This window comes from Capra hircus, chromosome 4 (assembly GCF_001704415.2).
Source record: "Capra hircus breed San Clemente chromosome 4, ASM170441v1, whole genome shotgun sequence".
In the NCBI taxonomy this organism is placed as follows: domain Eukaryota; kingdom Metazoa; phylum Chordata; class Mammalia; order Artiodactyla; family Bovidae; genus Capra; species Capra hircus.
The window spans coordinates 105,132,879-105,148,493 of NC_030811.1; the positions used below are offsets into that span (position 1 = coordinate 105,132,879).

Genomic DNA, 15,615 nt, shown 5'->3' on the forward strand with positions numbered 1-15,615 from the left:
GGAGATATCAATTCTCTGTCATCTTGCTTTGCTGAACAAGAGCAAAAAAGTCCCAGACTGAGAGGCAATACGGGGAGGATGTAGAGTGGGGCTTCAGAATGCATGAGAGGGGGATTCTCACCCTGCTGCACCCCAAAACATTTGGAGGTCAGTCACTTTAATCGTGGAAATAATCATGGTAATAGTGTCTATTTCACAGGGTTGTTGTGATGACTTTAACGAGTGACTAAAGCACTTATCATGGCTCCAGGTACATTGTTGGTGTTCAACGCATGGAGTTATTCAGAGAGGAAAAAAAATCAGTACAATGAAATGGAAAGTAGGGCATCTATTTCCTGATAAACTGCCTGAGACAGGGTGCTGAGGAAAAAGTAAGGAAAATGCGAAGCAAGCAAATAGGCACGTGTCCTGACTTAGCAGGAGAGAATATTGAGGTCATCTGGATGTGTCAGGAAACAAAAATCGCACACCTGAGAGAGTTCAGGGCTCCAGGAAGATGCTAGTTATAGGAACAAAACAAGGACCAGAGGATTAAAGATCAACTTTAAAACAAACAGGCCCCCAAAAAGATACATGCAGATACAAAGCAAAGGATCCCCTACCTGCCAGTGATTCTTAAACTTCCATGTCATCATTATTGCCTGGGAGCTTGTTACAAAGTCATATTTCATGGAACCACGACAAGAAATCTGGATTGAGTATGTAGGTGGGACCCAAGAATCTGCATTTCCTAAATAACTACTTCCTGCTGCAGGAAGTGCAAGGAGCACACAATGAGAAAAGCCATTATATAGGAAATGTATTATATTAACAACAGTGATTAATTCTTCATGTCTTAGTTATACTGACTCAATGTGAATATTTTCTTGCATTTTGAAATAAGGCTTTTCCTGATAAAGAATTGCCATATTGTAAAACATACTCACACTTTAATAAGGGTCTTTTAAAAAATTTGTATACTTTCTATGTATACAATTTTATCTTTAAAAGTAATTGGCTTATTTAGACATATTAGACGACTAGCAGGCACTTGAAAAGATGCTCAACATTACTAATTATTAGAGATATGCAAATCAAAACTATACTGAGGTACCACATCACACCAGTCAGAATGGTCATCATAAAAAGTCTACAAATAACAAATGCTGGAGAGGGTGAAGAAAAGGGAACCTTCATACACTCTCAGTGGAAATGAAGTTGCTGCAGTCACTACGGAAAACAGGGCAGAAGTTCCTCAGAAAACTAAAAACAGAACTGCCATATGATCCAGCAATCCCATTTCTGGGCATATACCTGAACAAAACTATGATTCAAAAAGATACATGCACCCCTATGTTCATAGCACCACTATTCACAATAGACCAGACATGGAAATAGTCTAAATGTCCATCAACAGACTGATGGAAGAAGAAGAAGTGGTATAAATATACAATGGAATACTACTCAGCCATAAAAAACAATGAAATAAGGCCATTTGCAGCAACATGGATGGATCTAGAGATTATCATACTAAGGGAATTAAGTCAGGAAGATAAATACCATATATCACTTATATGTTAAATCTAAAATATGGCACAAATGAACCTATCTATAAAACAGAAACAGACTCACAGAATAGAGGACAGGCATGGTTGCTAAGGGGGAGAGGGGTGGTGAGGGATAGACTGAGAGTTTGGGATTAGCAGATGAAAACTATTACATATACAATGGATAAACAACAAGGTCCTACTTTATAGTTCAGGGAGCTATTAATATATTCAATATCCTGTGATAAACCATAATGGAAAAGGATATAAGAAAAGAACATCTATATGGGTGTAAGTGAGTCACTTTGCTGTACGGCAGAGATTGGCACAACACTGTAAATCAAGTATACTTCAGTAAAAAATTAAACAAATTTAAAAGTAATTGTCTTTTTATTAAAAAAAATAGAATAAATTAAATCTAGACGCATAATTTCACTTAACCTGGTTTCAGTGAAAATTTTAACAGGTTAATGCTTTATCCCTTTGCTACGGGACTGAATAGGGTGGTTATCTGTTGCCAGAATCCTGGCCATGTCCTGTGCCACTGACATACAGGTTTGGATTAAGGACTGACCTTGGCATCATCTGGCCCCAGCAGACCAGTGTGTTCAGCCCATTGGTCATATGGGTAACCAGAACAGCAGGAGGCCTCAGCTGTGAAGATGGACCTGGCTCAGGGCAGGAGTCCCTACCAGTGAGTCCAAGTGATGGGGTCCTTCCTGGAGGCAGGAGGATTACACAGTTCATTCTCTAAGACATGCTATGGACTGTAGCCTGCCAGGCCCCTCTGTCCATGGGATTCTCCAGGCATGAATACTGGAGTGGGTTGCCATGCCCTCCTCCAGGGGACCTGCCCAACCCAGGGGTCAAATCCATGTCTCTTATGTCTTCTGCATTGGCAGGTGAGTTCTTTACCACTAGCACCACCTAGGCGGAGAAGGCAGTGGCACCCCACTCCAGTACTCTTGCCTGGAAAATCCCATGGAGGGAGGAGCCTGGTGGGCTGCAGTCCACAGGGTCGCGAAGAGTCAGACACGACTGAGCAACTTCACTTTCACTTTTCACTTTCATGTATTGGAGGAGGAAATGGCAACCCACTCCAGTGTTCTTGCCTGAGAATCCCAGGGAAGGGGGAGCCTGGTGGGCTGCTGTCTATGGGGTCGCACAGAGTGGGACATGACTGAAGCGACTTAGCAGCAGCAGCACCACCACCACGTAGGAAGCCCTCTCTAAAGGAAAGAGGAGGCGAATTTTTTGGTAAAGGTGCAGGGAGCAAATCTTTTAGGCTTTTTGGTTCAAGAAGCAAATTGAGGATATTATGGAGGCACCTATATAGCAATCATTTAAAAACGTGAAAGCTATTTTCAGTCCTGCGGGTACAAAAGCAGGCAAAAGGCAGGCTCTGGCACTTACTCTAGATCAGTAGTTTCTAAACTGCTTGATTACAAATCCTTACTAATTAAAAAAAATTTGAACATGTTGCAATCTATGTTTGCTTATTGGGTTTTCAATAGTAATTTTTGTTCAAAAACTATTATATGAACATACATTATGAGATTTACATAAATGATTGAAATTTTCAAAGATGAGATAAAAGTACAGAGTGTAGCCCTGATAAATTTTTCTAATATCCCAAATGTGTTATTTTGAACACCTCACGGGGTGTGTGACCCTCTTTTAAAGATAATCGCTTTACCAGAGATTATCAGACTAAGAAAAGCCAGAAAGAGAAAGACAAATGCCGTATGATATCACTTACATGTGAAAGTGAAAGTGAAAGTGAAGTCGCTCAGTCGTGTCTGACTCTTTGCGACCCCATGGACTGTAGCCCACCAGGCTCCTCCGTCCATGGGATTTTCCAGGCAAGAGTGCTGGAGTGGATGGGGATCTTTCCGACCCAGGAATCGAACCCCGGTCTCCCACATTGCAGGCGGATTCTTAACCCTCTGAGCCACCAAAGCACAGGGAACTATATTCAATATCCTGTGATAAACCATAATGGAAAAGAACACGAGCATTTATATATGTATAATATATGTATAATATAATTCATGTATAATATGTATACATGAATCATATATACATGTTATACATGGTTCAGCTATACATGAATCACTTCTCTGTATAGTAAAAATTAACACAACATTAAAATATACCTCAATAAAATAAGTTAAAAAGACAATTGCTTTGCATAGTGTTTCAAAGTACAGTAGTAGTACCTATATCAGAATCACCAGAGGTGCCTTACAAAAATTCATATTACATTTTTTTAACCATAAACTAACGACTTCTAAAAAGGGACATGAGATACCATACAATGGAAGACTGATATACTGTGGAGCATAAAACAACAAAGGAAGAAGCTGTAAACTAGAAAGAACATTATTTGCCTATCACATGTACCTTAAAACTTACACTAAAGGTATTTGCTATAACTGAATAAATATTTCCCTCTGAGCTTCCTGGCATACAAACACAAAACTGAATCACCATGCATTGCATGATTTTTGTTACCTAATAAAAGGATGCACAAGAGAGAGAAATTTCCTATTACTAAGGAATTAATTTATTTATTATAGGGAGTGAAATCTTAATTATTAATAACTTTAGTAGTGGTTTAATAAAGATGCTCAAATATTTTCATGTGATTTGTGAAACAGGTCACAATACTTTAAAATGCTGGAAATATATTTCTATATTTTTCATAATATAATTCCATATATCATTTCCTTGTTTGAAATGTAATGAGTATTTTGTTCTGTTTTTAGGGTGATCCAGGAATTATGGGCCCTGTTGGGATGCCTGGAATATCAATTCCTGGACCACCTGGACCAAAAGTATGCATTCCTGGGAATATTTTTTTCTTTTACTTGGATTTTTTGGAAGTTGGAGTAGGGAAAAGATTCATAAAATCAGTGAAAGAATTTTAGCTTTGGAAAAACCTAAAGATATTATATAGCTCAACTCTGCCATTTCATGATTAAGCAGATGGAGGGCCAGCAGCAAATTTAAAACTAGAAACCAGGTTTTCTGCTCCTGGTCTTGACCTTATCACTCTACTTTGAACTACCTTCCTTAAATGCTAGCCTTAATGCATGTAAGAATTTATTGCATTTGTTCAGAATAATCTGCTAATCAGAAAGTCTGGCAGAAAAGAAATCTACTCAGATGTAAGAGCATTCCCAGACATTTTCACAGTCTAAATATTTGTGTCTAGAGAGCCACTTATTATTTCAGCTATTCTCCGAAAAGCTTAGTAGTCTTTACTGACAGTTTTTATTTGCTTAAGATTTGAAACTCTTCTCAAATATATTAGAAGGATGTACTCTCTCTGAATCTGATTCTAAGAGATTAAGCTCTTTATAATTGGCCAATGGCTTTTTATGCCCTGTGCCATGATGGTTTCTCATAAAATCTAAAGCCTGAAACTGAAAATTATTTAACACGTGCAGGGAGACAGAGGGGGACCTGGGATGCCTGGATTTAAAGGAGAACCTGGAATTGCTATTCGAGGGCCAAAGGTATTCTTTATTCATCTTCTTTTATTTATTGAAATAAAAAATGAAAGTAGATTTAATGCATCATAAGTTATGACTGAGATTGTTCTACTTAGAGTCTCTACACCGATGAACGGAGATATAAGAATGAATATATTATTCCCCTTTTAAAAAATCAAGCCAGCAGATCATTTATTTTTCATAAATGTGGAGGATGATAGCTCCTCTGGTAAAATGTTTGCTGACTAAACAGCTGACTGAAAATGCTGTTTTTCTTTTTGTAATGTCTGTAATATGATATTATATGGCCTCTGGCCTCCTTCATTTACATATTAATGGCCAATGCATCTCTTCTGCAAAACACTGTCCAAAGAGTTCATGTTTAGAAACTTTATTGAATTAGATTTCCCTGCTTGTTGTCCATCTTTCAGAGTTATTTTAAATGAAAATGCAAATAATGATGGGAGAAGACAGTTTTAAGTAATCATCACTATTTTTCCCATGACAACAAAGTACCATTTCCCTCCTCACATAAAACTAGCCTTACAGAGAAATGCTACTTTCCAAATGTCAACAAGCACATCCCTGTTTATGAGGACAGGCTTCAGGGCTCCATAATCAGCGCTCATTAAATTAGTAGCATGTTGTTATGTAGCTTTGAAGCTGGCTTATTTTATCAAATTGTCTGTGCTCAATGAAAGGGTTCAAGTACTGACACCAGTGACTTTCAAACTTCAAAAAAGATAACTTAGAACCGTCTTTGCGTATAATTCAAAGCCTATTATATACTAACATAAGTTGCAGTGATTCCTCTTAAAGCAAGAGGTAGGATCCTGACCTCTGCTGTTCTTAATCACTTTGAGAGTTGTCCTTGCTAGAGTGCTATCTTCTGGCTTACTGGGGACAGAAGAAGTTTCTGGGCTATTTCCAAGCTAAAACTGAGAATGTCCTGGGAAAATCATAACAAGATGGTCACCCTACTGCCCAGACTCTGAGGCACATAGGAACCCAAGCTATGTAAAAGACTCTACAGAAATCCAAGTTATGCATGACTCAAGGAGAAAATTCCAAACTTTCGAATGCTTAAACTACAGGCATGGCCTTAGTCAAGAACATTTGGGTGACAATTTTCGTATTGTTTGATAGCTTCCTGAATCTATGCATCCCTAGGTCCATGATGCAAGGTTATTTCTCTCTACTTACACTGTTCTTTACAAGAGAAGCACCATCTAAATGTATAGTTGATGTTTATAAGCTCTGACTGTTTTCTACTGATCGTTATTGGTGATGGTATTTAGAGTTATTTGCCTTTTCACTCCAGTCATTTTTCTAATCCCTTGGTCTCTGATGATTACTCGTTTTGCCATTTTTCCCTAAAGGATTGTTTTTAAGTTCACGGAGGGTTAGTTGATAAAAATTTTGGCGCATTAATTCAGTTTTATGTATTTCTTCAGGGACCTCCCAGATTTTTTTTTTAAAGCTCATTTTGAAACACCTGATTAAGATTTCTACCCTAATTTCTGTTGAATGAGAGAGCCACTTCAAAGAGAATCACTCTGCAAAAGATTTTCTTGAATCCAGTGCAGAAAAGCCAAGTGGCAGTATTCCATCCATGAAACTATCAAGAGGCATCCAAAATAAAAATCTGAGCAAGAACACTATCCTTTCCCTACCCCCTGTTAGCATAAGAAGTAACAAGTTAACCGAAATTTCTGCAGGAGACAGGATACAGATCTCTAGGAAAAAAATGTTCCTAAACTATGGATGTTTCAATGGCATTCCCTGCAGTGTGGGGGCCAGAGGATAAACAATAACGGCTGCTGATAATTTGTTACAGGCTTGGAATTTAGGAATGAAAATGGAAAGTGAATTTTGATTCCAATTTCTTTTTAAATTTCAACTTAACCAGGGGGAAGTTACTGCTTTGTTTTGTGGCTGGCCTGCTCCTTGTGTAAGCACACAGAGAAATAGGCATCTTACTTGGGGACCTGTCCCCATAGGAAATGCTTAGCACTTCAACCTTGCACATAATTGGAATAGTATAATAAACTACTTCTCAGACATGACCAGTTCCTTAGTGGGGGATCCACCAGAATTCAGTGCTCCTGAATAATTTGTTTTTTGCTTTGTCATACATCTTTAAGAGATCATTTTGGATTTCTGTTGATGTACATTAAGTACATAGTGCATTCTAAATAGTGCATTAATAGTGCATTTTTATAAGTGGCCGCATGTTTTCTGAAGACCATTCTTAAGATGGTTAACCATACAAGGCCAGTCTCTTTGTCTTAATAGGAAATGACAGCTGTTGTAGTCATGATTTTCAAAATCAATTTAATTTTCTTATGGCATAAAAAGTTTTTTCCCCAGTTATTTATTTATAGGAGTAAAATCAGAAACCGTTTTTGGGAATTAGGTTTGGGGCAACACTTTGGCTTGGAATAACGCAGCTTGATTTCAGCGTTTGCTTACATATAAGACAAATATTAAGAATCTGGCTACTTTTTCCAATCTTGGAAAACACATGTCTATTATTAACGTTTCTTCTAATGATGTAGAAAACATAAATATTTTTATTTTTTAAAATTATTTTTTAAAATTTATTTATTGTAATTGGAGGCTATTACTTTACAATATTGTAGTGGTTTTTGCCACACATTGACGTGAATCAGCCATGGGTATACATGTGTTCCCCATCCTGAACCCCCTTCCCACCTCCCTCCTGGTCCCATCCCTCAGGGTCATCCCAGTGCACCAGCCCTGAGCACCCTGTCTCATGCATTGAACCTGGACTGGTGATCTATTTCACATATGACAATATACAAAACATAAATATTTTAAATCATGAACAGCTCTTTATCAAAATAATTGATGTGTATTGACAAAGGCCACTGTAAGAGTCATCACAGCAACAGAATGGGATGTGGGATGTAAATAAATGTTTAAAATATAAGTGCAATAGGCTTACAATGAGTAAATCTTCTTTGGTAAGAGTCTTCTTCATTTTTCTTTCTTTCCGTTTTATTCTGGCCAGAAATTTCTCTGAGTTTCACTGGTACAGAGAACTCTTGTTTGAAGGGCATATTTCCTCCTTGATTCCTTATCCTCTATATAAGAGGCCAGTATTACTACTAAGTTTCTGACACCCAAAGTCATCATGGTAAAGCAATATCTATCACTTCCTCCTAGTTCTCAGGATATGAATCACTAACTCTGTGTCCTATTCTTTTATAAAGTGTTTTTTAAAAATTAATCTGTTTTTAATTTTTATTTGAGCTTTTTTCCTCACTTAATTTGGGCCTCACTGAGGAAGATAATAGATGTAACATAATAATAGGTAACACATACTATCTTATTTTATACATAAAATTTTGTTCATATTCTTCTCTACTCTTCTCACATGGTGCTTACTAAATTTTCTCATTTTATATTTCCCCTTATTTTAAGATGCACTAAAGTTTTGCAATTTTTAAAATTAAAATATCAGCAACTAGCTCTTTTCTAACCCCCATGAAGTGTTTCCTGTGGAGGACTTTGCAGTAGTTCATATATATTCCTTACACTCATTCCACTCATCATTTGCTTCCCATAACAGAAATGGGAAAGACTTACAAGGAGATAAGAAGTTTCCATATTTCCTTCTAAAAATTCTCAGACCATTTCTCTGCCCTTATCAAATCTGCCTTTGGTGTGCTGAGTTGGTACTGATCTTAAGTTTTGCCAGCTGTTTCATAGTTTAGGCTTATGATATCTCCTGTGTTGGAATTCACCCAGGGTGCCCAAGGCCCTCAGGGACCAGTGGGCGCTCCAGGACTCAAAGGTGACGGCTATCCTGGTGTGCCCGTAAGTGTGGACGCTGCTGCTATCCCCTCCCTCCCTCCCTCTCTTCCTCCGGTCTCTTTCCTTTCCTTCCTCTCGTCCCTCCCTCCTTTTCTTCCTTTCCCCTCCCTCCCTTCTTTTCCTTTCTCTTTTCTCCTCCCTGCCTCCCTTCTCGCTTCCCTTCCTGAACCCTGCACACAGCAAGGTTGCTCCCTCTCCTTTTCAGGGCCCTCGAGGAATCCCAGGACCTCCTGGATCAAGGGGATTACCTGGAGTTGGAGACACTGGAGCAAAGGTAGGCGGCAGTAGCTTTTAAAAATGTACCTGTAGTTAAGAGGTTTGGTAAAAGTGAACATCTTTACCGGACCTGAGAGAAGAGAAGAAGCGTCTAAAGAACTGATTAAGTATTTATCCTCATCTATGGACTCGCCAGAGCCTTGCACTCACTTGAACATGCAGATCAACCTCGTGGTTCTTGTCTTCTGTTTCCTTGCTAGCAACCCTTGCACTCGTTTGCTGCTTTGTCTTCTGGTCGCAAGAATAGACTTCGGTTCAGGCCCCTGCCCTCTCTGGTCACGCTCCTGCCTAGGTGCTCTCATACCATCCTTATGGCACTAACCAGTGTCCACGCACTGATGGCCTCCAAATGTCTATCTTTCCTCCTGGAAGCCCTGGTCTCACACACTTAGTTTCTTACCAGACGTCTCCTCTTAGATCTCTCACAGACATCTCTAACCTAATATCCCAAATAAAGCCTTTGATTTTCCCTCCGTCAGCCTGGAAGTGGTGCTACCCACACTCCTTGCTAATGCCACGATACCTAAATAGTTCTTGGTCCTCCTTCCCCTCCCTTCCCTCCACATCTAGTCCTGTGGCAGACCTGCCAGTTCTACCTTCAAAATTATCTCACCTCTGGCTACTTGTCTCCTGCTGCATCTCCCAAGGAGATCACCACTATCTCTCACCCGGGCTGTGAAAACAACTTCTCCATTGGCCTTCTCTCCTCCACCTCTGCCCTTCTATTACCTAGCAGGCAAGTTGATCTTTTAGAGCCAGAGATCAGATCACACCCTTTTCCTTCTGAAGAAAATGCTCTGCTGGCTTCTCTTTGTACAGAGAGCAAGCTGCACCCACTTCCCATGTTATCTGGGACCCTTTGTAACCTGGGCTGCAGCTCCTGTCCTTTGCTCCCTTGCTGCCTGCCTCCCGCCACACTGACTTGGCCTCCTTCAGCTCACTCCTGCTTCCAGACCTTGACTTTGTCAGGCTGGCTCATTCTTAAGGTCTCAAGTCTGACTTCCTTCTCCACCTATACGAAAGGCAATTCTCTCCTCTCCCTCCCTCCCCTACCACTATCATATCCCCTGGTGTATTTCCTCCAAGGCAGGCATCGTTCCTGAAATCAACTTCCTTATCTCCTGCTCTGCATATTTTCACAAGGGTTTCAATTTTCCTGAAGGCCAGCTCTTTGTTGTACTAAATTCTTGATTCCAGAACTAGGCTTGCCACCCAAAAGGAACTCTTTAATGTGTTGAATGAATGAAAAAATGAGTGAATGATCAATATTATCCCACAGAGAGAAATTCTCCTTAGAAATAGATCTACACGTTTAGTTTTTCAGATGCTGCCAGGTCATTAAAGAAAGAGGTTAAAGTGCCTAATGTCAACTTTTTGTCTTGAATTTTTGGTCTCTGCCATGGCGCCTGTGAGTGCCGCCACCTTGATGCTGCTTCTGTACTGTGGGGCAAGTACCCTTTCATCCTGTCTCTTGTAGAATGAAAGACTGGAGGCCCAAGGCATTCAATTCACCCCTAAAGGAGCTCTTGAGTCCTGCCCGTCCCTGTCTCTCAGGGTAATTAGGAAAGTCAGGGAGATGTGTCTGAAAGCACTCAGGAGACTGTGCAGGGAAGAGACACCCTACGTGCTTTTGTCAAGCTTCTGATTCAGCACTGAATCTGATCTTTATTCGAACTGGGGCATTGAAATATTCTTTTTTTCTTTAAGACAAAGTACCTGTTAAAATTTAAAAATACAGGAACTTTAATATGTAAACCTTGTTATTTTCTGCTGAGTGAAACATTGGTAAGAACTTTTGTTTTTACACTGAATATTCCTTTAGTTAGGGAACTAGGAGCTTATTCCTATTTAAAATATGGTGTGTGTGAAATAAAATGTGTTAAATATACTAGACTGTTTGTATTCCAATGGAAACACATAACCATTTACATTTCCATAGAGTAATTATAAATATTTTATATAAGTATACATTGTGTTATATTGAATTATACTATTGTATTACTGCTTCACATTTAGCAGTAATAATATAGGTGGACACTTCTGTACAGATAGCACTTAAAAATTTTTATTCTTGTGAATGTTCCACCATGTCAGATTATTTAACATATAGACTAAAACATTTACTAAACGGTTTCATCGATCATTTCTCTCTCAAAGTCCCTTGTGTTTTTTCATATACATTGTAAGGGGGAAAGAAGGTGTTCTTTCAGAAGTTTATCCTGCCTATTTTTGGTTGTTATTAATAGTCAGCATGTTGCCAAAAGATGTGTCTCAAGTGAAACTCATATTCATTTACGTGCGTGCATGCTCAGTCATGTCCAACTCTGTGCAACCCCAAGGACTGTAGCCCGCCGGGCTCCTCTGTCCATGGGATTCTCCAGGCAAGAATACTGGAATGGGTTGCCATTTCCTTCTCCAGGGGATCTTCCTACCTCAGGGACTGAACCCAGGTCTCCTGTGTCTTCTACATTGCAGGCGAATGCTCTACCACTGAGCCACCAGGGAAGCCCAAAACTCATATTGTGTCTATTATTCACACAGGAAGCCGAACAGAGGTGGTATCCTCCAGCTCACTTCTACCGAGGGGAGGAGGGAATGTTGGTCAGGACCTGCCTCTGTTCACACCTCCCTCCAAGCTGCGTTTTCCTTCTTCCTGTCTCCCCTTCCTGTCTCCACAAGAGAGACACATCTTTTGTGGATGTGGGGGAGGTGTGTTATCCTGCCCACCTCTAGCCCTGGAAGGAAATATCAGGAGTGCATGCTCTTCTTAAAATCAAAGAACTTGGATCATGAATTTCAAAATCAAGGACATTCCAAAAGCAAACAGCAGCTTCTAATAACTTCCAAAATCACCTCTCTTCTTTTATAGATGCCTTAGAGTCTTTATGTGTCTTTTTTATTTCCTAAAGAAAACTTTTGGCTACCCACACAGCCCAACAGAAGCTGGTAAAGAAGAGGACATTTTCAGAAAAGTCTAATTCCACTTAATTTTGCCCTTTTGGTTTAGTAAGGTGGAGTTGAGACTCTCAAAACACCTAAGGTTGCCAATGGTAGCAAAAGCATAGGACTCAAATGTCTGCAAAATTCTTCTCCTTCTATTTTGTCTTAAAATGGCAGAGAAATTGTGTGTGGAAATGTGTGGGTTTGTGTGCATGGACGCACATGTGTATATAATTGTATAGACATATATATTGGATATGTTTTTTACTTAAATTCTGTGTTGTCACCTTAAAATATTGGCCTTAGGGCATTAACTTACAAAAGAAATGTGTTTTGAAATGAGGAAGCCATTAAGGTTGACGATTAATTTATGGTGGGCTTTGCGATATTTAGTTAAGGTCACATGTGTTTAGCATATGACACAGACATTAGAATCAAAGTGCCTATGTTTCAAAACGTATAAAAAGCAGTCCCTGACATCTTGCAGCCTTGTGGTGCTCCGTGGCTTTTTTCCAAGGGAAGGAATTCCATCTGACATCAGTGGTTATAGTACTTCTCCATACACTTCCCTTGAAGGTACTCCAAATTTTGACAAGGGCTTCTGAGAGATTTCTAAAATTCTTATAAAAACTACAAGTTTCCAAGGAGATAGTAGATATGGTTTTAAAACCTACTTTGGAACATGCCATAAAGAGGAACTGACAATTGGATTTTGCCCAGTAGGAAGCGCTCATCCAGTGCCCTGGTCCCTGGACCCAAACTGTCAGCTCACTGATAGGGAGGGCAAGTGCAAAGATCCTGCATGACACTGCCTGAATTTCTTGACTGGACCCCAAGAGACTAGGCTTCCCTGGTGGCTCAGTGGTAAAGAATCTGCCTACCAATCCAAGAGATGTGGGTTCAAACTCTGGGTCAGGAAGACCCCCCTGGAGAAGGGTATGGCAACCCACTCCAGTATTCTTGCCTGGAAAATCCCATGGATGGGCTACAGTCAATGGGGTCATAAAGAGTTGGACATGACTAAGCATGCACGCAAGGCTTCCCTTGTAGCTCAGCTAGTAAAGAATCTGCCTGCAATACAGGAGACCCTGGTTTGATTCCTGGGTTGGGAAGATCCACTGGAGAAGGGATAAGCTACCCATTCCAGTATTCCTGGGCTTTCCTGGTGGCTTAACCGGTAAAGAATCCACCTGCAATGTGGGAGACCTGGGTTCGATCCCTGGGTTGAGAAGATCCCCTGGAGAAGGGAAAGGCTACCCACTCCAGTATTCTGGTCTGGAGAATTCCATGAACTGTATAATCATGGGGTCACAAAGAGTCAAACACCACTGAGCGACTTTTCACTCACTCCTCAAGCACGCACACCAGAGACAAAGAGGACCCTTTGTGATTTGGGGACTATCAGTCTATAAACTGTATTACCTTTTGAGAAGCCCAGATAATTCTTTGCTTTTGTATGTTTCACCCCCGTAGGCTGGTGAATCACCCAGGGCTGAGGCTGAGGCCGAGGCCTCAGATGTCAGTCTCTGAGGGTGGGAGTTTGTTCTTGGCCTCCTGGAAGAGAACCATGAGGAGTGGCTCTCCGGGGGTCAGAAGGGCAGGGGCATCCCACCAGGCACCTCTCTCAGCCCCCATCACTATGCCAGTTCATCACAGAGAAAGCCATGGCCTTCCCCAAAGCTTCAGGGGCAGTGGAACTGAGGCCAGTTCTTGCAAAGAGAACCTTTAACCTGGTTTGGGGGGTTCTTAAGGATTCCTGGTAGCTCAGATGGTAAAGTGTCTGCCTGCAATGCGGGAGACCCGGGTTCAATCCCTGGGTCAGAAAGATCCCCTGGAGAAGGAAATGGCAACCCACTCCAGTACTCATGCCTGGAAAATTCCATGGATGGAGAAGCCTGGTGGGCTACGGTTCATGGGGTCGCAAAGAGTCGGACACGACTGAGTGACTTCACTTTCACTTTAAGGAACCTTTTAACCATTAAGTGGTTGGAATCAAGTCTGGGCAGAAAAAACTTGTTGGGTGGTTGTTGTTATATGTTATAACTGTATACTACCTAAATATTATGTGTGACCTAAATATTTCCAGACTATCAAGGAATTTTAAAGAACTCTCTTATTTTATAGGAAAGGAAATCAAGAGCCAAAGAGGTTGGATGACTTGCCCCTTTACAATCTGAACAGTGTTGATGCTATTTTGTTTGAGTGTCAGAGGGAGACTATAAATATGGATGAGTGAATGGAAAACTAGGTGAATTAATAAGTCAGAGCCGGTGGAATGACTTGTCCCAATCTACAGACGCTCAATCTTCAATACTGTCCATTTTCCGACGACCTCGGCACTGTTTAGGGTACAGTTAGGTGGTCTCTCTTTCCATTCTAGCTTTTCCATGGTCAAAACATAAATCACGTAAACATTCAGCAGAGGCATAAGCCCAAACCCCAAAGAGTTCAACATTTTCCAGAGCTTTAAATGTTTGAATATTGTAAACACATGCTTTCTTTGACAAAAGTGACCCATACTCATAAATTAAAGTGCAAGTCTATGTGGAATCCCTCTGAGTATCATTATTCTGAAAACGCTCCCAGCATCTGAATCGCCTCTCTGTTCTCTGCAATGGCTCACATATGCGCACGCCAGCAGTAGGCAGAGGTGGAACAGAGGAGTGATTCACAGAGATGCATGAGGAATTTGCGGATTCTGTCAGCGGACGTGGGCTGGACAAGGAGCTCCACGTTGAACCTTGTCTGTCAAGGAGGACTGACCTGGGATACAGACTTAATGATAGTGATATTAAGGGTCCATGATTCCAAATTGGAGTGGAAGACACCCACCGTTTTTAATATGACTGCAAAATTGCTACAGGCAGGGCAATCAGCTCAAAAACGGGACTAATTAAAGCCAGAGCCATATCAAGTTTAAATACCAGGCAGTTTGACCTCTAGATGTCAGAAAAGGTCACTTGACTAGGTGACTTTTCAAGGTTACTCCTCGATGCAGTTCTATGCATGATCTGTGCAATCAGAGCCATAATCGCGTCTACCTTATCATTTTCAGTATAACTTGCGTTTTCCCTCACTCTTTCCCTCGCTCTGCATCTCTCTTCCCAGGAGTGCATACATATTTTCCCTTCAGCCTCAAGGACGCACATTTTATCCTCTTAACATTCAACACCCATGTCACCATCAACACATTTTTTATTTTGAATCATGCGAGGATTTCCCCCCAGTGGAAAATTATATTGAATATCAACATGAGACAGCCTTCTCTCTGACATTAAAGGCACTGTCAACATTTCTATTTTTAAGGTTTTGAACTTAACTAATCAGAAGGCTCTCCCTCTCCAATGAGATTCTTGGCACAGGGAAATAATTTGCTCATCTTTGATGAGTTGATTTTGAGAAAACGAAGAAACCATCAACAACAAATCCCCACTAAATCCTACAGCAAGTTTTTAAGTTATCACGGACTTTACAATGCTGTTGCTTTGTGGGGAATACCGAAATTCTAGGGGTGGGGAAGTGGGAGGAAGGCTGGA

The 15,615-nt window shown here is 40.6% G+C and overlaps 1 protein-coding gene and 1 long non-coding RNA gene across 5 annotated transcripts in view; one reads left to right on the top strand and one right to left on the bottom strand.

Annotated features, from left to right (window-relative positions):
• The window catches only part of COL28A1 (collagen type XXVIII alpha 1 chain), a 184,047-nt gene that overhangs the window by 83,733 nt on the left and 84,699 nt on the right, over positions 1–15,615 (top strand). Inside the window, exons 22-25 of the mRNA XM_005678961.3 lie at positions 4,295–4,363; positions 4,979–5,047; positions 8,798–8,866; positions 9,069–9,137. Coding sequence (XP_005679018.1) covers positions 4,295–4,363; positions 4,979–5,047; positions 8,798–8,866; positions 9,069–9,137 — 276 coding nt within the window. The remainder of the gene's footprint in view (positions 1–4,294; positions 4,364–4,978; positions 5,048–8,797; positions 8,867–9,068; positions 9,138–15,615) is intronic.
• The window catches only part of LOC108635857, a 177,142-nt gene that overhangs the window by 27,493 nt on the left and 134,034 nt on the right, over positions 1–15,615 (bottom strand). The gene's annotated exons all lie outside the window — the stretch shown is intronic.